General features: G+C 35.3%; 2 protein-coding genes across 2 annotated transcripts; one reads left to right on the top strand and one right to left on the bottom strand.

Moving 5' to 3' along the window:
* Positions 1-274: 274 nt before the first annotated feature.
* Positions 275-907, top strand: LOC103957744 (cyclin-T1-3-like). Its single transcript, XM_009369948.2, has one exon. It carries the CDS (start codon positions 275-277, stop codon positions 905-907), a length of 633 nt encoding a protein of 210 aa, XP_009368223.2.
* A 6258-nt stretch (positions 908-7165) lies between these two features.
* On the bottom strand, positions 7166-8910 carry LOC103957742 (phospholipase A1-Ibeta2, chloroplastic-like). The gene has a single exon (XM_009369946.3). It carries the CDS (start codon positions 8829-8831, stop codon positions 7200-7202), a length of 1632 nt encoding a protein of 543 aa, XP_009368221.2. The 5' UTR covers positions 8832-8910; the 3' UTR covers positions 7166-7199.
* Positions 8911-25219: the final 16309 nt, after the last annotated feature.

Here is a 25219-nt window from a genome sequence, read left to right as displayed (position 1 = left end):
CTGTGGTTTTTTGGTTTTTTTTTTTTTTTTACTGTGGTTATAATTCCTTAATTTTCATTTTTATTTCTCCTCTTTGGGTGCGAGCGAAGTAGAAAGAAATCAGGGTTTAGGGTTTCTCTGTTTGTTTTCCGGGAAAGTGTGGAAAATCTGGGAAACGAGGAGAGAGGGAATCCCTTCTATTCTGGGCTGTCCTTGTTTGTTTTCAAAAGGAATTGCGTGCGAGCCAAGTAACGAGCAGGGATTAGGGTTTCGCAAAAGCTTGAGCCTTTGAACAATGGGTGGAACTGGAAAGTGGTATTTCACAAAAGGGGAGATAGAAACGGAAACCCCATCTCGGAGGGACGGGATTAGCCGGATGAAAGAGTCGGAATTGCGGAGGTCTTACTGCTTGTTTCAGAGGGAGTTTGGGACGAAATTGAAGGTGGGTAGGGTTACGATTTCGACGGCGATGATGCTGTGCCACCAATTTTACATGCGGCAATCTCATGGCAAGAACGATTGGAAGATTGTTGCAACTTCAAGCATGCTTCTTGCTTGCAAATTAGTCGACGAAGTTAGGTTTTTGAATGACATTGTTTTCGTGGGGTACGAGATTGGGGAAAAATTCGAATCGAGTCAAAAGAGTAGTAGTGGTGGTAGTATTAGGCAGAGAGAGTTCTTCAGGAAGCAGAGGGATTTGATCTTGCTTGGGGAGAGACTTGTTATGCAAACAATCGGTTTTGAATTTGATCGAATTAAGCTTCCGTTCGATCCACTTGCTTCGGCTCTAAAGAGATTGAATTGTAGTAGCTCTGGAGACCTTGGTATGTTGGCTAAGAGTTTGATTGAGGAGTGCCTTCAAACCACATTGTGCTTGGAGTTCAAGCCCCATTGCATTGCAGCTGGTTCAGTGGCTGTTGCGGCCTGAAATTCTCAAGGTACCGATACCATCTACCGGAGTACCGCAGATGAATGGAAAAGTTTGGTGGCATGAGTTTGAAGTTTCGCCACAGCAGTTACGTGAGGTTGTTCGGCGGATGCAAGGTATGTTAACAAGGAAGGCAGATGGAAAACCAGCTCTGTGTCGTCCACCACTACCCAAGTCCAACAATAGGAATAACAAGGTCATTCAGCATGAAACTTCATCTAGAAACCCAAGTGCAAGTTGCAGTAGCTCTCAGTCATGTGTTTCAATTGAAGCAACAGTTGATTCGCATCCTACGAAGAAACAAAGGACGTCGTTGTGAATTTAGTTCTTTGTATAGGTTCAGTTGGAGTTCATGCCATTGTAGTTGAGCTAGCCATCTTCCTTAATCTGTTTATTGTTTCAGTGGGCATTGATATTCGGAATCTGATTCCAATAATTTTGTAATTTTGCTGATAGATGTATAGAGATATAGACACGAACCAGACAAGCAATGTAATTGAAGGGAAAAGAATTGAATGATTTGCTTCACTGGATTTCCAGATCATTAACTTGTTTCATTTCTTATCTTTTGGCACAAATTTGTTTCCTTTCTTGGACTTAAGTTAGGCTTGTTCAATGATGGGGCTTCATTTCTTAATTACTTTCTAATCAACGTCGTTAGCTGAGAATCTTCGTTTGTCCATCTGATCATCTTCAAGAAAAACAGTTTCAATCTGGGGTTGCGTACGCCATTTGTTCAATCATAAATATGTCTTAGCAGCTAGTGTTTAATGTGGTTATTTAAGCAACAAGAAAAAGAATAAAACATCAATGTTTAGTTTTGTTATGTAAGATTGAAGAAAACTAATAAAGTTTCACCAAAAAACATGTTGTGGTCTAATTTTATTCCTGAGGATCTGCTTGCTAATGAGTTTAGCCTACGCGTAAATTTCCCAACAACAACAAGCCTTTTCCCAAGTTCTAATAAAATTAAATTACAAAATAGTTGAAGTAAATATGAACAATAGATTCTAACCCAACATTCCGTAGGAAGCTGCAAACAGCAAAGTGGTGAGATTCTATCGCAATCCTTAATGTCCCGAGGAACCCTTCTTCGATTTTTCCCAAGCCCCTTTTCACTGTTTTTAAAGGGCTAATAGACATGTTTGGTTCAGTTGTTCTGCAAGACTGCAACCTAATATATGTGATATACTGATATTGGTACGTGTTGTGTACCTGTACGGTGTACCACAGAAAACCTGAGCTATTAGAAGCCATACATACTGTATCATTACATGTGGAGAATGGGAATAGACCAGTGATTTCTACAAGATACAAGCCAAGAGTAACTCGGACAGAGAGTCTTTTAAGAACAAACGAGAAACTGTTCGGTTTCTTTATGCTTTGTGATGCACAGGTTATGTGGTCTTTTACTTCTGCACAAATTGTGTCTTTATTAGTTCCTTCTATTTACGGTTTTCTCATTTGATTTTCTCCTTTTCTTGATACAAAAAGCGAGAGATAAAAATTTCCTGGCTGCTATGATCTTCTGCGCTAGTGCTTGCAGCAGATGGAAAAAGTGGTTTAGTATGCGATTTGATTACATACCATGAATTAATCGAACCAAACCGCTAATAATAATACATAGTGCATATAACATTCTCTTAATATTTTGCATGGGGTTTACAAGACTATTTTATGCTAATAATAATAATACATAATATATATTACATTCTCACCATCTCACTCGTGCGCGCGCACATAGGATGCTCATTTTCTCTCAAACACTCTTAGTTCCAAACCACTTAGAATGATTGAAATTATTTTTAGTATTCGTATCTTCATTTTGTGACTCTATTATTTGTGCATTGAATTTGTCAAATCTGCTGATGCTAGCAACTTTGACGTTGCTGAAATCTAATGTTGCTGTGTTGTATTTGTTGCTGCTGTCGAAAATTCCTGACAACATTTGCCCTTTCTTTCTCTTACTAGAAAGTGTGGAGTTTATATCAAACACTATATTTTTGAACTTATTTTGGTATCTGATACTTTAAAACTTTGGATAGCCTTTGTATTATAATTTTCGTTGTTGCAATTTTCATGGTGCTTCATAATCTCGGAGTTATGAGATTGAAAGTTTGAGACTTAAGTTATGGAATTATGTACTTTGAAGTTATGACATTGTAAAATTAATTTCCGAGACTGACAGTTTGATGGTGAATTAAGCAACAAAAAAAATGATGTTTCATAATTTTTTTTTGATTTGTGAGTTGTTGAAGGAAACTAAAAAGTGTCATTACAAATGCATCCGGATACCTAGTATTTTCTCTACGGCGCATATTTAGTGGACTTGTAGGGGTTGAGGTGCATGGCATTTCTCAAATCTCCACCGATTCATTCTCTAGAAATAATTAGAGGTGATTCAGTATGGGATTTCAAACCGAATATAGGATTCTAAATTCCAAATCGAAAATTTTCGGAACGAAAATTTAAAGATCAATCCCGAACCGAGATAAATCAAGACTTGATTTTGGTTTTTGGGATGAAATTTGAGGTTTTTAGGATGTGGGCTAAAATTTGGATTTTTGATCTGAAATTTTGTTGCCAATTGAAATTTAGGCTTTTTATCTCATATCAATTTGAAATTTCATATCAATTGCTAATTCATGCATACCAAGTCAAATTGACACTTGAAAGCTCCAAACAACTTAATTTCATACTTCTCTTTCTAATATAGTCTACCATCAAACTAATTAAATTCAACATTCAACATGCATGGAACCAAAATAAATATATATTTTTTCAGTTCGGTTTGGGATTCCCGAACCATTGAATATGTAATCTCGATTCCTGTACCGAATGGTGTTCGGGATTGGTTTGGTATGGATCTAGAGGGGAGTGGCACCCAATCAAAAACTTCTTCCCCTTGACCCGTTTATTTCACTCGACCCCGTTTAGCCAGCGCCCATATCCGATGCCCTCACGGCATTTTCAGAGCAAATGAAAGCTCCCCACCACTACCAAATCATTTTCCTTCCACTTTCCCTTCAATTTTCAACCAAACCCGACGAGATTTGAGCCTCGATGTGCGTTGGAACACCGACAGGTCCGAGGGTGTCTAGGTGTTGATCTTCCAATTGTGAAACGTTTTCCTTCAATTACCATCACCAAAACACTCATCTTGAGGCCTGGAACAAAGCCTAAACAATTATAGGGGCAGCGGAGCACCGAAGGTGATGGATCGAAGCCACCCATTTCTAGGGTTTCCGGCGGAGTTCGAGGGAAATTGGAGCTTTTTCCAGCCAAATTGGACTTGGCCAGAAGTATAAAACTTGCTCTACTCATTGACATCTTCATTTATATGAAATTTGGTAATTTTTGGAAATAGTTGATTTTTCCGACGAGTCGGGGCGGTCGGCCACCGCGTGGGCAAAGACACCCCTTGATCTCCCTAGGCTACAATGGGTGCCCCAATTTCATATTAGACATCCGATTGATGAAATTATGTTGTTTGGTTATATTTCCGTTAAGGGCCGCCACTTGGTTATTATATGATTCGACAATCCGACCATTGGATCGTCACCAAACTTTAATATATAATAGTACATAATATTTAGGAATATTAGGAACTGACGAATCGGGAATCTAACGTACGGATTTTCCCGGATGGGCTTTCTAAGTTTGTAAATCTAAGCGTCGGCATCCACTTAATTTTAGTGATTGGTGAAGATCCGACCGTTGGATTTCCGAAACTTTAGGATGTTGTTCTAGAAGCTTATTAAAACTCTTGGGAAGTTACGGATAGGAAATCTGAGGTGTGGATCTTCCGGATAGAGTTACATAGGGTTGTGGACCCTACCGTCGACCTTTGACAGACGGTGGACTTTTGATCAATGGGTTACAAATTATTCTAGAACATCCTTGGGGATGTGTTTTGTGTAAGTTACATGTTCTATCGATAAGAATTCTGAGACGTGATTTGATATTTGTTCTAGGCGACGATCATTCATGATGACTCGATATTCGTGCTAGGGAGTTGTAGTGCAGATGTCAGGTGAGTGTGTCTTTTCCTTTTTATAGTGTATATATATAATTGATAGTTTCCACTTATGCATTTGAAAAAGAATTTCTTACATACGCCTGGATTAAACTAAAATTTATAAGCATTAGCGAAATGATAGAATTTATGAAATTATTTTGGATCCTGCAGGATGCCTTAATCCAAGTTACGGCTTTGATGAATTTTATATTGACTATAAATTATGGAATATGCTACATCCTACGAGATGCACATGTATGCTTATAATTTTTGATGCCTTAATTATATTTATGGTCATGAATAGTATAATATTGGCTAGAATTGTTGAATGGTTGTGGCATGATTATACTTATGTTATTTGCTCATCATACATTGCTGCACCCGGTGTTAGTGCTCGCCCAGGGCCAGGGTTAGTATTTCACGTGTATGTTCACATATGCACCGCACGCTCGCCTTGGATCCAAGTATGTGCCAGTCATGTCGTATAGGTTGCAATAGGCAACTCCGACTCGTATGTGACTGCGAATAACGCCAGTCGTTACATGATTGTAGCACTAGAGCGTATATTATGATTACACCCAATCCTGTCGTACAGGTTGCATTAGGCAACTTCGACTTATGTGCTAGCATAGATTGATGAGCATCAGTTTAGTCGTACAGGTTGCATTAGGTGACTTCGACTTGTGTGCTAGCATAGATCGATGAACATCTGATTTTATTATGCTACTATTGAGATATTGTGATTGGCATATTTCTGGAATTATTGTGGATTTGCATTTGATTTCATACTTATACGTAGTATGATTTTCTGGAAACTATACATGTTTTACGGCGAGGGGTTATAACGCTTTGAAGTGTTTTTATTAAAACTTTATTTTCAGGCCCACTCACTCTTGTTTTTCACCCCTCCAAGTTTTAGTTGCTGAACTTTTGTATCGACGAGGATTCTTGGCAAATCTCAGTATAGGTGGCTACCTATGATGGTATAATCCTTATCCTACCTTACTGTACTTTACTTATACTTTGTCATCACGTATGAAATGAGTTCATTCCCGCTCACCAGCGTACCAGCGTACCAGCGCACTCTTATATTTAGGCACTTTTATGTTTAAATTTATTCACATTTTCCACATCACTACACTTTATGGCTTCATCACATTCCAGGTGTCGGCCAATACAGCTCAATTCGAAGTCCTAGTGAACATTCCGATTCGGGATGTGTCATTTTAGGTTTGATTTGGGATTTTCGAGAAAAAATTTCAACCTTAGAAATAATAATTAGTGACTACAAATTTCAACTATTAAATCGATGAAATCAAACGAGAATTAAGTTTTAAAATAATGTACACAATATGCAGAAAAGAGTGGTGCATAACCTTTATTTATTTTTTCTAAGGATAAATCATTACTCTTTAGTTGTGCTATTATCTTTCCACGACTGACTTTTTAAACTTTTTGCTCTAATTTTCCAGAAAAAGAGAGTTAAATATTTCGGTTTTACTTATCTTTTGACCTCATGTAGTTGAGAAAATTGAATTGAATGGATAACAAATTGAATTGAATTGAAAGTATCCGCTTATTAATATTTTAAGTGACATCCGTTTTCCGATCCTCTTTGTTAGTATTTGTTTATCGTACATCGTACAGTCAAAAATCATTTTAATTTTTTTTATTGAAAATCAAACACAAACAATACCTGATAAAAATTGACCGTATCATGTACAATGACCGCACACGATTCATGAATTCCCGAGACCTGCACAAAAAATATCTAGATAGGATCTTGTTGGTTGTAAGAGAGGTTAATTTAATTCCTAATCCCACTAGGAGCTTTATTTTTGTTTGTTAACTATTAATTTGTCTAAGATTATTGGTTGAACAATCCCATTAGAATTGTTTAGAAAAATTATTTTCTTTTAACTTTTTTGAAAGACAATTTGGTAAAACAAAGGAAAATGAATTCACCACAAAACCAAAACATATTGTTAGGAATAAGTTCTACATTGATGAGAGGATGAATTTTGCACGAGCTTATAAGTAAGTTGGGCTACTCCCTATATTGCCAATTGATTTTATGGTGGAATCCTAACTTTCTTCATAGGTATCAGAGGAGATTGTCTCACATATGAAGCCAAACGGTCACATGCGCTTCACATCATCCCGTTACGTTGTCCACGTTTTTAACCTCAACTTTCTTGACATACATAGGTATAATTTTGACAAATTTAGCCAGAATAACATATAGATATGTGCAAAAGTTTTATTGATGTCGATTTATGATGGACTAGGTAAACAACTAACCATCAGTCCCGTTCTTTCCAGTTTTAACCTAGTCAAATTATTTGCCTTGCTTGTATACAATTTTTTCACATTAGATCTTTGATCCTGAAGCAACCTCACTAAGCTCCTTTTAGCATTTTCTCTAAAAGGACAATTAGATGCCAAAAACCCATCCACCAAATGCAAATATGCCTCCAAATCATGGCAGCAAGCCACATCTGCATCGGGCTTCAAATAAGGTGACATTTTTGTGTCGACTCTCAATTCTGTCCCAACATGTGTGTAAGCCAACGGCATGTTCCTGTCGATCATGTCAATGAATCCTCCGGCCTTTGCGTTCTTCAACTTCTCCTCGAGCGCTCCTTCGCCCACGAAAATACCGGGAACCCTAGTGATCACGTCTTGAGAGTTGACGATCCTCAATACCTTCACATCCTTGTCGTCCATTCGCTTTGTGAATCCTCGGTTACCTACGCGTGGGCCTCCAAAGGAGAAAACCGCCACCGACGGCATGTTCTCGGCGCATGTTTTGAGCTCATCGCCTACTAACAAGGCTAAGGCAGCACCAAGGCTGTGTCCTGTCACAGTTATGCTTAATGTTTCTCCCTTGTATTGCTCCATCAGCCTCTTGACCTCTTCAACCACTGACTCGGCAAGGCTCGGCACGTCGGCCCCGCGTGTTTTGTAGAGACTCAAAAATCCGCATTCCACTTTTGCTTGCCGTTCCTGTTGACCTTGCTCGGTCGACGGCATCTGAATTAGTTGAGCTCTTAAATTCTCGGCCCATTCAAGACACGTGGAGGTCCCACGTAGGGCAATGACAATATCGCGTCTGCCCATCCGTGCAATCTCCCCCTTATCATCACAAACTGCCACGTACCCGACCCAGCTCGACCGCTGGGTCATCCAACTGAGATCCGGCCTCACTTCATCGACCCAATCGGGCAACCCGATTGATGACGTGGCGTAAAGGCTCTTCGTTACCTTATATGATCTATCCGGAAGCGCCACGTTGCGAGGCAACTGAACCTCCTCTGCCGACATGGCTGGATTCGAATGAAACGATTGATAAGCCGCCTGAATAAACTCGCCGTATCTGACGACCTCTCGCCGGAGATTCTCATCCAGCGGGTCAAGTAGTCCGGCCCAGTTGTTCGAACCGTGAAACTCGCGCCACCGGCTGCCCAAATTATTTCTGGGAGAGTATTCTCCAGTCTTGGACAGGAGGCGCTGCAGGCGCTTGAGGTGTCTCGGAGACATGTCTTCGGCGGCGCCTTTCACTTGCGTCCATAACCGAGAAAGTTTGAGCCCTCCCAGAAGCCCCCTTCCCCTGTTTTCTCGTGACCCATTTTTATGCGGATCTTTGTCCTTTTGGAGATCGGGTTGTGGGTCGAGTTGGGTTTGGGGCGGAGGTGGGGTTTGGAGGAGCTTGTCGAGGTTGGCGAGGTGGAGCCGAGTCAAATTGGTGGAGTTAGAACCGGGTTTAATGGAGGCGGGTGAATAAGAAGAAGAGGACGGAGCTATCGTTGATGGGTTTAATGGGGACGTGTGGTTTCTAAAGCTGGCTCTTGTGGCCTGAAACAGGTTGAGGTTTTGAGCTGGGAGCGTTGGTCCGGCGAGCATCATGATCAAGAAGCACACGTTTTCGATAGATAGAGAGGAGAGAGAGATAGACTGTCAATTTACAACTAACTGGGATTCAAATGATCGAAGTGCGTTTATATAAACTGTGAGTTTACAAATGGCCATGGAATTCTTTGTTGTTACGAAAATGCCATCATTTGGAAGTCCATCTGACTATTATAAAGAAATATTATTGACCTTTTCCCTTGTTTAACTTGGATATTTGAATAAGTATAATTTTAATGTTATTCTTATTGTATTTTTGTACCATATTTTCATATCATCTTAAGTGTTAAGTGGTATTTGATATGACCAATAACATCATTTGAATTAATCAGATATTTAAATTTAGTTTATTATTTAATAAATTAATAATTAAGAAAAATTAGTTAATTAAATGATGATTATAGTATACGAGAAGTCTTTCTTCTTTCTTTCCTTAGTTTTTATAAATTTTTCAAATGATGTAACTGTCCACATCAGATGTCACCTAAGATAATATAGAAATGTGATATAAAAATACAGAATGAATAATATTATTACGTTGGTTCATGCTTTTGGGGTACATGAAAGGTGCAAAATCATTCATGAAAGTTCGCGTCCAGCCTCACACGGTGGAGAAGTTTTTCCAAGTACCTGCCGCATATGTTGATCTGGAGTTCTCCACTAATAGGCTTCTGACACTTATCCTTTACTCTATAAGTGACACTAAATACCTACTTTATCCTTGTATTCATTTCAGAAAATAATTAAAATAATTAAAAAAATAAGGCAAAATCCTCTGTCCCATCCCCCGCCCAACCTGCACTTCCCGTCACCTCTCCCTCCCTTTCTCTTTCTTTCTGTTTCTCTCTTCCCCTTTTTATTTCTTTATATTTTAGAAAATTTCCACACGGTGTCTCTACTTTGAGGATAAATTTTTATGTCCTCAAAACATAATGGGATATATTAAGTGTTATAATATGAGTGGATGAAAAAATTGATATATATTTTTAATTTACTTTTTAATATTTATCTACTTGTATTAAAATACTTTGTATCGTCTTTTGTTTCAGTTATAGCAAATTGCTGAACCGATGTTGTGTTGTTCTGTGTCAATATTATAATAAATTATGGCATGAGACATCATAATTACGATGTAATCATATCTTACCAATATTGTGTTGTTCGTACCAAATATATCATTGTGTTATGGCACCAAACAACACAATTACGAGGTAGTCAATCGTGCTGTGAAAATGAAAATCTTTCTTTATATTTTAGAAAATTTACAGTTTGTTTGGATGAGGAAATATAAGATTATTTAAGAATTTTAAAATGACGGAAATTGAAATAACAGAATTTTATTTTATAGAATTTGTGAATTTCCTTGCTTTATTAACTTAAAAGAACAATAGAATTTGAACATAGAATTTGTTATTCTTCCATAAAAATTGGGAAATTAACACATATTTACATGAAATTTAAATTTGAGAATTAGAGGTCTCAAACTCTAATACTATGTTTGGATGAGGGAAATAAACTTGAGATTTTGACAAAAATCAGAATTTATAGATTTACATACACCAATTCCATTATTTGAATTCATAAATATAAAAATTTAAATCTCCAGGTGGATAAAAAACTTGGAATTTGGGACCTTCAATTCCCAAATTTAAATTTGATGTAAATAAATGTCATTTCCTAATTTTTATGAATGAGAGTTTAAAAATAATAATTTCTGTATTCAAATTCTATTGTTTTTTTAAATTTAACCAAACAAGAAAATTCACAAATTCTAGAAAATAAAATTCTGTCATTTCAATTTTCATTATTTTAAAATTCCTTAGTAATCTTAAATTTCTTTATCCAAACAGAATATAAGTTTTTTTTCCATGCAGAAATTCTAAATTTTTATGTTTATGAATCCAAACAAAGAAATTAATGTATATCAATTTATAAATTCTGACTTTTGCCAAATTCTAAATTTATTTCTCGCATTCAAATATATTGTTAAGAGTCAATTGACTGAAATATCTCTCGCCCCATGACTTCGAATTATATAAAGTAATATGATGGCTTTTCCCTTACTTAACTTGCTTGACAGCCTGTTAGGTGACCGGACGAATTTTTGTTGTGTGTGGACTTTCTTTCTTTGAGAAAGAAACTGGAGGAAGAACCAAACTATTCAAACCGTCAAATACTTTAACTGGCATACGCCCAAACGGTGTACGTAGTCTACGAATACGACTCATGAGAACTCGAGTTTAAATACTCTGTACTTATTTTGTGCATAACCTTTTTGTAATCATTGAGACATGTTAAAACATTTAATTCTTTTTAATTTTGTTGTCATAAACTTAAAACATATTAATCAATTATATATGCTACATATAAAATAAATGTAGAAGATTTGATTTTTGAGAAGTTCGAAGAACAGAAGATGGGTACTATAAGAACCATCAATCAGTCTAACAGTTACTCGTGTATAAAATGTAGTCTCTCAAACTAAAATTATTTATCATTCTAACGGATAAAAACACATTCCCATACGTATGATGTTACGTATAAAAATGCAGTCTCTTTAAATAAAGTTATTTGGAAGACAATATTATCATTTAGTTTCTTTAAGATCAAATAAAGCTTCATTAAAAATAATTACACAAGACATACATATCAGACGTCTTTAAAGCAGAACAATCTACACATGCCAAATAAACACCACAGCTTCACAATAACAAACTCGTTAAAAATATAATGTAATTAGATATAAATACAAAGTACGCATGGTGTTATTATTTTGTTTAACTATTTAGTACATCTATCTAGCTACTTTTTTTCTTCATATATATATATATATATATATATATATATTGTACAATGTATCCACTAATGGGATATTAGTTGTTTTAATATGGAAAATACTTTTGATCTAATTTTTGTGAGTTATTAAAAGTATATGAAATGTTGTGATGGATATTCAGTTTCATATTTGTTTATTCTCTTATATAATGTGATTTTTCAATATAAAATATAAATACTGAAAGCAAAGAGAGTAACGACTAACGACTATTTAGTTTTCAAAAAAGTAGTTGCCGGTGGTCATGAGCAAACAAGGATTTATTAAAACTAATATAATTATATTCTCTCCAAATCCATTTGCTAATGTTTATACGAGGACTTTAAGGGAAATGACTTTCAATTTTTTTTTTTTAAATGGGGATTAGTTGTAGTGCCACACCACATCGAACTTCAATGATCTGAATCGTCTATTTTTTAAGTTGCACTTCGTAGATCATCTAGGAGGCGAGAAAAAAATAGAGATCTCTAAGGTGCAACTTGAAAAATAAACGGTTCGAATTGTTTAAACTCGATGTAGTGTGGGCCTCAAAATTAATCCCCATTAAAAAAAAAAAAAAAAAAAAAGAATCTCTTCCCTTGAAGACATCATTCTACAGTAAGTTTTAGATTGAATAAATGCTTCCTTGCTTCTCCATTAGTACACTTGAAGCATTCAACCCATGATTCTGATAATTAATCAACGATTATTCACATAAAATTGCCATATTCACGGAGTTTGGAGTAATTACACATGAAGTTTCCAAACTTTGTCATGTCGTCGTCACCGCGTTTACGTCTTCTTTTGTATCAAAGTATGATCAGCAATTAGGTCACTAATTAAGGCCTAATTTAGGTTTTGGACATTCAGCTGAGGAAGTTCTTAATAAATTTACCAGCTAGGCGTGTACGTGGACTGGATGCAGCAATAGGTTGAATCTTGAACAGGTATTTTCCAATTAAAAGAAAGACTGCCTTACTAAGATAATATTCAAGTCAAATAAATAATAGGTTAAAAAATTTATAAGGAGATTTTCTGTCTCGGTTATAACATACACGACACATCAATTGTTAGCTAACTGTAATTTAGACATAATCCCTTACGTAATGTGATATATATATATATATATATATATATTTAGACATAATCCCTTACGTAATGTGATATATATATATATATATATATATATGTGGTAGTTTTATTTGTACGTTAAATATATCTTGCATTCATTATTGTTATGAAAAATAATGGGTACTTGGATTAATGGTCGATATATTTAGATAGTGTTGCGCACTAATTTATAATTAGTTTTCATATGAACCTTTCACTAGGAAAATGAATACCAAATATAAATAATTTATAGTAGAACTATACATTAAATTGTCTTTTGTTTTAGGAAAGAACAGGTTCTTGAATAGTGATGATCCATCAATATAGATGCCTATTATAATGATATGCGCTCCGTATTTTAGTTACACACTGCATTTTGCACTACATATCTAAGTAGTATTAGGGGTAAGTGCAAAAAATTAAAAACCAAAGAAAATACCGAACCGAAATCTATTGGTTTGGTTTCACTTTCAGTAGTTTACAAACAAAGTTGAACTGAACCAAACCAAATTAAACCTAACGCGTTGTTTTATATTTAATCATATTAAAACCCACCCTCACTCACTTTCTCACTCTACTCCTTCAGCCTCCTCCAGGCCTCTGCCTCACTCTCACGAACTAATTCATAGTCCCTCATCTTACCACCAAACCCTATCATCATCATCACCTATATAACCCATTTCATAATCAAATCCCATACCCCATCGGAGCCATCAAAACCCACCGTCGAGGCCACTCAGATCCCACCCAAGAAATCCACCTCAGTTGGGACAGGTTTCAGCTGCCGATAAGGAGGAAGTGAACATGACTCCCTTGATTCGAAGGTTGCAGGAGTCACTTCTCCAACTTTCGCATGACGACAATTGTAGTCCTAATCTGGACCACACGTCCCCCAAACTTGTTCAAATAAGTCTAGCCGGGCGGTCCTTCTTCTCACACCAACCACCGACAAAAATTAAGCTAGAAAATGGAAAAGACTTAAATTTGAAGTCTGTTAAGAATAAAGCCGAGATCCAAAATTTCACTTCCTCTTCGATTATAGTATGCTTGTAAGTTTCAAGTGTGAGGTTAAACATAACCCATCTAGGGTGGTTTCAAACCCCAACTCTAGGGTTGGAAAAAATTCCCAAAAATGTCAAACCAAACCAAAATTCCTGAAATTTTGGTACGGGATTCGGTATTGTTAGTTTCGAAATCAAAAAATTGTATTGTTAGTTTTCGAACATATTAGGTTTGTAACTTATTTTTTTACTTTTGGGTTTGTTACTTATTTTATTTTAGTTGCGTGTTAATTTAACTTGGTATGAATGATTGCTATTTCAATTTCTATGAGATTTGGGAATACCAAACCATCCCTAAATACCGAAATTTTGGTTTGAGATTGGTCTTCAAATTCCCATCCCAAAAATTTTCGGTTTGGGATTCGCGATCCCATTTTTAATTTGGGATCTCATACCGAACCATCCCTACCCAACTCTAAGAAGCATTTTTCATTAAGGCCCTAAATAAGTGTACTAAATACAACGTTCAAATATCTATGTTTGGCCATGTAATTCAATGTTTATGTGACATATTCAGCCACAGAATGATGAGGGACACAACGTTACACATCTTTAGCCTAAATGATCCTTTTCATCATCAACTTTCTTCTGTTTGCTCCAATAAGAACGTACTTGGTAAATACAAATTCTGGGCAATATATATAAATATAATATATACAGGTGGAGTTTCTCGAGGGACACTATTAACTAAGCTGCTGACCCTTTAAATAGAACCTATTTAACGATGCCGCCATATGGGACTGACTACGATCGATCTATGGCAGTTCGTCGTAAGTCCTACCCTGCATATTATGCAAATACCTAAAAAGTATACTTCATTATAATGTGTTTACTTAGAGAAAAATAATAATTTATGTAAATAATATTTTGCAATATACGTGGGTGTAGTTACGTTGGCTACATGAACTTGTAGTTAGAGAACAAAATTAGTGGGTATGAATGCTAACGCGGTACTCGTGTTACTGGTGCAGGCATTTCTCACATGTTACTCTTGTAGCTAAAGTTGACTCTACGGAAAAGACTTCTTTTGATGATGAGAGGCTTTCACTTTATCACTCCACGACGATGACAAGGACAGGCAATAAACATATATGATACCATCAAATCCAATATTTTACTCGAACTGTTAGTGGAGTGGAATTTCAACACAATCCGGCCTCTAATTAAACTACCAAACATGTTTGCCTTGTGCCCTAGTTAATTAGAAACCGAGTTTTCTTATTATATTGTGGATCATGTACAACGTGCGACATGCTTTGGCCGTTGGCTTAACTTTTTGTTACTTTTTGAGTTAAACAAAACTAATTAAGTGACAAATTAAGAAGCAATATGTGAACGGAAAAAGACTTATTGGGTTTCTATTTTTTTTTTCCTTCTGGTTGCAAAACGTTTAGGGGGAAGGGAGACTACCCGATTACCTTATCAGAGGTCCAGAGAGTACACAAATTTCTTTGAGGACTAAATAAGGAATCTTAGATCTTTTTTCGATTTTTACAAATCGTCCGTCAAGAGAAATTGTCGGTAACCAAAGTCAAACCTAGATCTTAGTCTAGCAAATGATTTCTATCATCTTAGTATTCAACAAAGATACACTACCATGTACCACCGACCAGCCGTAATTATAATGTCATTTAAAGTCCCTCCAAACACTAATCAACTGAGTTATGATTAGAGACCAAAGGGGGCTGAGAAACGAATAAAAATATATAAAGGTACACTTTTGTTTAATTAGTGGGCGAAGTGCAAAAGTGGAGGGGCAGAGAGTACATCAACAAGGACCCGACATCTTTTACGAGTCCATATGATAAAGTTCAGGGGACTGAAAAAAGGATATGTGCGAGCAAAGTGCTTTTACATGTTGAGAGTGCATCAACTAGGAACACACCATTGTTTGTCCTAGTATAGTCAAAAGGACTGAAACAAAGAAATAATGTGTTTAACTATATATAAAGATGTATAAAAAAGGCTTGTTAGTGACTAACCACTAAGGCTATTGTTAGTTTCTTTTAGTGCTAGAATTGATTAATAGGTTGTCAGATATTCAGAGAGACGGTCTATTGACTCATTCCTAACCACTGTGATATTGTTTCTCAACTTGAATCTAGCTACCTATACACAACATAAGGTCTGGCGAATTTATATAAAAGGCCTTGGCGATATTTTGAATGGAACAATACATTTATATATTTCTTTTACTTTCTTAATTTCCTAATGTGAGACTTATATTCATTTAGCATCTTAATATGCAACTAATCGCAATCTAAAGTTAAAAGCGGAAGCATGGAGTTACATTAAACCTAATAAACTGGTCACATTACGACAAAGACTAACATGACCCACAATAAAAAAATCGCGCTAATACCATGTCAAACTTTTTCGTCTCAATATGGTCCACCGACATCTACGGTATTATCTCGACTTAACCACCAATTACTAGATGTTGAGTTTTATGAAGAAAAAATAAGCCTTGGTGATATTAGAAGTGCACCTCCCACACATAAGTTGTATATTATTTTTGTTTTTCTATGAAGTGTCACTATTCTCCAACAAGTCCCCTCACGAATGATCCACACAATGTCACATAAGAAACCAATTCTCACATCAGGAACTGATCAATTCATTATTTTAGAGCCAACACAACTTTTCGAGAGCCTCGTCACATTTATTCACTAGGCCAACTCAACTTAAGTTTGTTTTTTTAAATCTTTTTATTAGTGATATATTAATTTGTCTTAGAAAATAAGAGTAGTTTTCCTCGAGTTAATCAAAATTTCAATGATACACACACAATTATTTTAATTTCTCACACATCTCATTTTAATTTTCTTCATTGATTAGTTAGATTTATTCAATCTAATAACTAAAAATCAATAAATGCATGCGAAAAAAACTAAAACAGGGGCGTGTAAATCACCTCTGTTCATATTCAACGAAGATTGATAGACAACCGACCCAGCAACATAAAGGTGAAAAGTGGTTTCGTGCTCTAAAAAGTAAAAACACGTATACAACTTAAACTGAATTGAGTTACGGGCAGATCGATAGACAACCGACCCAGCACATAAAGGTGAAAAGTGGCTTCGTGCTCTAAAAAGTAAAAACACATTGTATACAACTTAAACTGAATTGAGTTACGAGCAGATCGATAAACAAGCGACCTAGCAGCATAAAAGTGAAAAGTGACTTCGTGCTCTAAAAAGTAAAAACACATTGTATACAACTTAAACTGAATTGAGTTACGAGCAGAGACCAAAAGGAGGTGTTGGAAAACGAAAAAGAAAGAGAGGTGCTGTTTAGTTTGGTGGAGTCTGCGAAGTGGAGGGGTCAGAGTACACCAACAAGGTCAAAGCACAATATTTTTGTCGAGTCCAAATAAAAAAGGTTAAGAGGACTGGAAATGGAAATAAAATGCATTAGACCGGAAAGCTTTTATATACACCATAATTTTTATTTTTGAGTTTTTATCATAATTGATTTGTTTATATATTGCAAATACATAATTTTGATCTTTGTGTTTCAAATCAAATACATAATTTCATTTTTCATGTTTTGTCTTACACATAATTTCGTTCGTGTACTGACATGAAAACCATGTGATATATTCTTATTGGTTAACATGTTTCACATGGTTGTCACGTCAACATACTAACGAAATTACACGGTAACAACGAAATTGATGTGCAAGGCAAAATATGGAGATAAAATTGATTGATTCAAAACATAAAGGAATCAAATTATGTATTTGCAATACATAAAAGTCCATTTGTGATAAATCGTTTTTTTTTTTTTAAACAGTCGTTGTTTTGATACACTTACATCATCTAATGAACTTCATAAAGATCATCATTTTAGATCATATTTTGAAGACCACATGATGTGGCAATTGATGCGGTTGACAACATTAATCAAAGATTTAAACGATTTTCCAAGTCTAATAATTCCAAAAAAAAAAAAAAAAAACATGTTAGTGACAATTTAAAAGCCTCTGCACTCCTCACAAGTGTATGTGTTTTTTTTTTTTAAATATAAAAAAACTTGAAGTGCATAATAAAAATTTTAAAGTACTAATAACATTTAAAACAAAAAAGACAATATTATATGGTAACCGACGTCAGTTGCGCAAAATAAAGTGAGTAAAAGACATTAGTGGCTCATAACCCCATTAGTCACTTATAGACCTTTACCTAGTACCCATTAACTTGTCATATGCTGATGTGGAGGACTATCGACTTCGTTAATGAATGAGGATCCTCTCGTTTTCCTTTAATTACATCTGTTCATCGTATATCGTGCGGTCAATTTTCGTCATGTAATGTTTATATTTAATTTTAAATAAAAGGATTTCCAATGATTTCTGACCGCACGATATACGACGAATGAATGTGATTGGAAAATTATCAGAATTCTCACAAAGAGGATTCTAAAGGGATCCTAATCATTCGTTAATGAGTAATCAGTGAGGATAGATGTTATTATAATGATCAGCTAACTATTTTGAAAAAAATAAAATAAAATCTTAGCTATTGTCGAGAAAAAAACCTAAAGGAAAAATCCTTCGGCTGCTGACCTTGGTTGTTGGCCTTGAGGTCGGTGACAATCTCTCTTGGTCTCTTTCTTCTATTTTTTTTGTGTTTTTTTTTTTTTCTAATTGTAGTCGCTCTTTTATTGTAACGAGAAGAGTTGCGTGATTGTAGTCGCCACTTTTGGGTGGGAATATTTTTTATTCTATGTGGTGGCCGGTGGGCATCCAATAATTCTTTGTACCAAGTATATAGTTGTAGTCGGGCACCAAAGATTGAAAGCGACATGACGAATGCAGCCTGTGTGGTCGAGAAGAAGAAAAGCAAATGATACAGATATTGGTTTCGTAAAGTAATTAAGAAAAAGAAAAACCTAATAAAAACAGCTCAGTGTGCAAATATGGATATATAAATAAAATGTTGCAATGCGTAAGCAAGAACAGCACGTGACTCGTGAGGGAGAGAAGACTGAGAAGGGGGAGCGAAGGGTTTGAGGCTTTAATTTGAGAAGGGGGGGTGTTTTTGGTGTGTGTGTGATAACACTACGCCCATGGCACAACAGATGTTTTCAATTTTCGAGTGAGCATGTCGAGTAATGTTAGTAACTTATGAGCGAAATACATATTCTGGGTGAGTCTGTCGACATATGCCAATAACAACACATATAAAAGAATGAGGCTAGCAAACCGTACATTATTCTTTGTTAATCTAATTCATGTTGAGCTTCTTTGCCCCATATATATTATGAGGAATGCTAGGTATCTTCTCTCTTGACCTTCTCTTTTATTTTTAAGATCCTACCACAATTCTTAATGATACGAACTATTTGTTTTTCAAGCCACTCTATAAAGATGAAGCCTGCAAAAGAATCAACCAAATCCGAATATGTCATCTAACTTGTATCCCATGATAGATGTAACATGTTCTTCAATAATAAAATAATGAAATCATGACAACATTAATCAAACATTTAAATGATTTCAGTTTAGCTATGTGTAGAGACAATTTTAAGGGGCGATTTAGAAAAAAATTATTCAGAAAAAATTATTCAAATTGTATGATCTTTAAAATAAAGAATAATGCAAAAAGAAAGGATACAAAGGAAAATATAGCTAGCATTCCTCGTATATTATATATAGTTGGACTCTTTTTACCGTGTATGAACCGAGCTCAAACTTTCAGCTAGTATGAACAAGTTTAAAAGTGTACACGACTTGAAACTGAGTGTAGGGTTTTGAACAAAATATATAAAGCATGTACCACCTGTATAACTTCTTGAGCAATGTTAGGTAGACCACATTTGCAATCTTGTGATGTGTCATCAATAAAAAATAAGTACGTTAATCAACACTTAAGTAATAAATCAATCATAAACAGCCACGTCATATGATGTACAAAATATGGTTTAAATAGATGGACTTCCCATCATTACCCTAACTTCCTTATTGATCGGGATGATTTTCAAGTAATTATTATTTAACTTCTTTCTTTCTTCCTGGTCCCCTCTCGTTTCTCCCATACATGTTCCTCCATTTTAACTAATTAAAAAGGGGGAAAAAACCAAAATCGAAAGTGTTATCTAATTTGCCTTAATTAGTTGGTCAAAAGAAAGCAAGAACAGTTTAGAGTAGTCGACAACAACAGTTTCATGAATGAGGGTAAATGGGAAGAAGGCTAGAGAGTTGTTAGAGAATCCGAAATCGTCTGCTTTGGCCTATCAAAAAATTGACTTACGACTTTGGAAAGTATGTGCCTTCTTCTGAGACTGAGAAAGGTTGCGATCAGACTGGGGAACTAAAGTATATATGTACAGTATATATGTTCCTCTAACATCAGCATCATGTTGCTGCCATGTTGATGTTGAGTCGTTGACAAACAAAGTAGCATTTTTCCCCTTGCTTTTACTTTTCTTGTTGGGCGAAGACCAAATATTTTAGGATCAATGCAGCTACGAGGTCAAATTTTATAAACGTAGCTGCTTATATTCCAAGAAACATCCTTAACTACTAACTACCCTACCTGTGAATATCCGTATAATCTCATGCCTGCGCTTTCTTCAATTTGTAGTTAGTATGCAGCCATTTTCTTGGAGGAGAAATTTCGCATTCATGCTGATGGAGATACTAAGAACATCTACAACCCGTAGGATAAAGCTTAAAATATAAGTTTTAAACCCTTCAAACAATCTCCAATTATTGGGCTCAAATAAGCCGTGGGAAGAAAATATATGTTTGGACTAGATTCCTCTCAAAATTTAAGTCTAGCTTAAATGATTTTGGACCCACAATATGACAAAACTTTTTGGTTTTTTACTTATAATCTAACGGTTATGATCAAATGAGATCAAATCTAATGGTAAAAAAAAAAAAAAATTGACAGCCCAAAATTAACTCTAACGTCTAAACTAATTTAAGAAAATTATTTAAATCAAAAATTTACTTAAAACTTTATAAATCCTATGTATTTGTATGATTTTTAATTAATTATTATAATTTAAATATTTTTAGATTAAAATGTCCATAAAAATAAATTAGGATAATCTACACAAATTTTATTTTCAAAAAAGTTACCCAAAAAAAAAAAAAGGCTAAAGTCATTATTTAATAATTTGGGGCTAAAATTTTAACCCAAAATGGTTGGAGTAAAAAAGATGTTTCTGGGTTAAAACCTAAATTTTCTGGGCTAAAATTTTAGGTTTTAACTCCAGGGTTGGAGATGGTCTTAGGGATAAAGCTTAAAATTTTATGCTAAAAAAATTTATGCCATAACCCAGAAACTACTTTTCTCCGCCAACTCTTATGGCTTAAAATTTTTGTCATATCCCGGGCTCAACTTTACCGTAGCATGATATTATCCGCTTTGGGCCCCTACCACGTTTTGTTTCTGGGAACTCACATAAGAACTTCCCAATGGGTCACCCATCCTAGGATTGCTCTTGCACGAACTCACTTAACTTCAAAGTTCCTACAGAACCCGAAGCTAGTGTGCTCCCAAAAGGTCTCATGCTGGGTAGAGATGAGAATATACATATAAAGGCTTAAAGGATCCACTCCCATGGGCAATGTGGGATGTCACAATCCACCCCCTTAGGGGCCCAACGTCCTCATCTGCACACATCCGGCCAGGAATTGGCTCTGATACCAAATTATCAAATCTCGGCCTGAGCCCCCACCACATCCGGGGCTCGACTCCACAGTAGCACGATATTGTCTGCTTTGGGCCCCTACCACACCCCATGGTTTTGTTTATGGGAACTCACACGAGAACTTCCCTATGGGTCACCCATTCTGGGATTGCTCTCGCGCAAACTCGTTTAACTTCGGAGTTCCTACTGAACTTGAAGTCAGTGAGCTCCCAAAAGGCCTCATGCTAGGTAGAGATGAGAATATACATATAAGGCTTACATGATCCACTTCCCTAGGCGATGTGGGATGTCACAATTTTAGCCCAAGATTATTAAAGAATGCGTTTAGGCTAATTTTTTTTCTTGAAGTAACTTTTTAAAAAGAAAAAAAAATTATGTAGACTATCCTAATTTAATTTTATGAACATTTTAACCAAAAAATATATAGATTTCAACAAATATTGAAAAATCACTAACCGACACCATGAAATTTTTGAAACACTATGAAAGAATATGAAACGCATAAAAGAATTCTTTTTAATTACTTTAGTTGTTGATTTAAATATGGACCGTCAGATTTTTTTTTTTTTTTTTTTTGTTTTTTTTACCATTGGATTTCATCAAATTAGATCTTAACAGTTGGGTTCAATGAGTTTATAAATATGAAACTAAAAAAAAATATACATATATGGTGGGCCAACCCTACTAACCCATGGAGAATCTTGGGCTAAAATTGGCCTAGAACTGAGTTTTGAGCTTTAACTCATATTTGCCCAGAGGTTTGGAGCAAGTTAGGGTAAGTTTAAAATCTAAAATTTGAGTTTTACTACAGTTGAAGCAGGTCTAAGGGTTGGAGATGGTCTAAGTCAAGATACGTAAAGTTTCAAAGGAAGACAATCCAGTTCAAATATAGAAGTGACTTTGCAATCGATAAATGTAAAAGTAATCGAAAAAATTCTAAGTGAACCACTTATGAGGATATCTTTTGACTATATTTCATAAAAAGGAAAGGAGGCATTGAATTGGAAATTATTTTCTCACTGGTGACTTAGAATATATATAATTTCCGCTTAAAAAAAAAGTTGAAAAATGAAAATCTATCCATGAGGTGAAAAGTCTTTGTATTTTTTCTTTTGCTAGAAAAAAAAAATTTATTTAAAGAGAAAAGTCTCTCGTACAACCAGTTCCAATAAAAAAGGAAAGTATTGTAAGCCACATCAAGAATTCATTTATCCCAAATATGCATATTTTGTAACAAAAAACTCTCTAGCAATGACATCTACTACAAAGTTTGCTTTTCGAAAAAAGAAGCAAGCCAACTGATATCCTCAGTGATGGGTCTAAGGAACACTATATAGTCCCAGAATTGCATTGAATCACCCTCCATCAAAAGGAAAGAGATCCTCTCCGATCCTTCGACCAAATTCAAGGGATTCACTATTCTGGACCTTTAAAATTTGATGCAACGGTTAAAAACAGAAGCCCACTTTAAAAATTCTAATAACTTTAGCCGTTAGATCAAATTTCAAAGGTCTGGATTGATAAATCCCTTAGATTTGATGGAAGGGATCCAGAGAGGATCCCTTTCCCCACCAAAATTCGATGAGAAAGTCTTTGTATATTAACAAGTCATGTATTGTACCTACCGCTTTATATCTAATATTAGTTACGAAATGAAAATACTTGTTAATGCTTTAGCCCAATGGAAAAACCCGAGCAAGCCGCTGGGTAACCTAATGCACCCAACATTGTGATGAGGCTTAGCTGGAGAAAATGCATGGTCTACATATGATCAAAATAATTAGTTATTAACGAAATCGAATCCGCACTAAAGTACATATATGTTATCTACATGCAATTTATTATTTGAGAAGTTTTAATTTTTGTTGAATCGTTCTAATTTCTATTATCCACTCTGCCGACTGAAGTGGTTGTAAACCAAATTAACAGTAGTCTGAAATGAAAGTAGGAGCCGCACGGTTGAGACAGAGGGTCCGACCCAATCCTAATAACCTTTATTAGTCTTCATTTGAATTCGTGTCCAGTTATTTGGGCGATGTGTTAACAATTTTGCATTGTGTGGATTTATAATTCCGTAAGACTGCATACATACATACATACATATATATATATATATATATTTATATTCCATAGAGGCAAGAGAATGACATAAGAAGAGACCTTATTTATATTTTGTATAATATGCCTTGTTAGTCACACAATTGGTATATCTACATCTCTACATATATATATATATATATATTATTGTTCAATAGTTGTTAGCTAATTAAACAGGCTTCCTTCTTAGTAATTATGTCTATACGCTTAGTGCGGGTTTGTTCGCCACTAATCTCCCTCTCTCCCTAACAATTAATAATTTAACACACTAATGCTATCGTTTGTCAAAAATTAAACAGACTTCCATTCGGTCAGATATATTGATTTGTGAAGAGGAAAATTGGAAGAATTATTCCATTGTTTAACATTCCCTTTGACAAACTTCAAATAGGAAAAAGTGTCATTCATATTACTGAAATTATTAATTACATAAAAAAAAAAGTTGATTTTTCTATGAAAGGAATTTTCATAGTCTCATTCTTTTGTTTTTGCTTGGTAAGCACTGACTGTACAGTAAATTGCGTAATATAATACATCTAAACATTTGGTCCTCCTAGGTTTCAAACTATTCTCTTCATTTGGAGTTTAGGTATCTTTCTAGGCAGTTTTACCAACAACCCTAAACCCTAAACAACCTCCATGATCTTCTTCTCAATCGGTGTTGGCAATTTAAGTTGTAAGGTGAAGTTGGCGGTTGTATGTTGAATTTGAATGTGATGGCCTGATGGGGGTGGTGGTGATGTTAGTGGGTAGAGGCCATGCTTTCATGACCTTTTATTGATTTTGAAGGCAAAGTTAGCCTAGTTAATTTAATTAATTGAGACTTATCAGATGTAACATTTTCAATACATTGAATACTTGTTTGGAGTATTTAAAAAGGTTGATATCAATTTAGAATAACATTAAAAGGTTGGAGGCTTTTATGTACTTAATCCTAGATGGACTTGTAAGAATTTGACCGATAAAAAACACTACCTACGACTTTGCAAAGGATGTGCCTCCTTCTATGACTGAGAAAGGTTGCCATCAGACTGGGGAAACTAAAGCATATATGTAGACTATATATGTTCCTGCAACATCAACATTATTTTGCTGCCATGTTGATGTTGACAAAAAAAGGAGCGTTTTTCCTCTCGCTTTTACTTTCCATGTTGGGCGAAGACCAAATATTTTATTACCAATGCAGCTGCCAGGTCAAATTTTATGTACGTAGCTGCTTATATTCCAAGAAACATCCTTAACTACTGTACAAAAACCTTGCAGACAGGAAACATACACTATCTGTAAATATGCGTACAATCTCATGCCTGCGCTTTCTTCAATATGTAGTTAGTATGCAGCCATTTTCTTGAGAATAAAGTTCGCATGCATGCTCATGGAGATACGAAGTCAAGGTACGTAAAGTTTCAAAGCAAGACAAGTTGAAAATGAAAATCGGTCCACGGGGTGAAAAGTCTTTGTATATTTTCTTTTGCTAGAAAAATATTCATTCAAAGAGAAATGTCTCTCGTGTAACCAGTTCCAATCGAAAAGAAAAGCATTGTAAGTCACATCAAGAATCCATTTCTCCCAAATATGTATATTTTGTAATGAAAGACCCGCACTCTCAATGACCTCTGCTACAAAGTTTGTTTTTCTGA

The sequence above is a fragment of a genome, unplaced genomic scaffold (genome assembly GCF_019419815.1).
Source record: "Pyrus x bretschneideri cultivar Hongxiangsu unplaced genomic scaffold, Pyrus_bretschneideri_v1 Contig14, whole genome shotgun sequence".
In the NCBI taxonomy this organism is placed as follows: domain Eukaryota; kingdom Viridiplantae; phylum Streptophyta; class Magnoliopsida; order Rosales; family Rosaceae; genus Pyrus; species Pyrus x bretschneideri.
Note: the sequence above shows the minus strand (reverse complement) of the source record. Positions and strands in the feature narration are given on the sequence as shown.

Coding starts and splice junctions, on each gene's coding strand:
- LOC103957742 (XM_009369946.3), bottom strand. CDS start 8,831: ATGATGCTCGCCGGACCAACGCTCCCAGCTCAAAACCTCAACCTGTTT.
- LOC103957744 (XM_009369948.2), top strand. CDS start 275: ATGGGTGGAACTGGAAAGTGGTATTTCACAAAAGGGGAGATAGAAACG.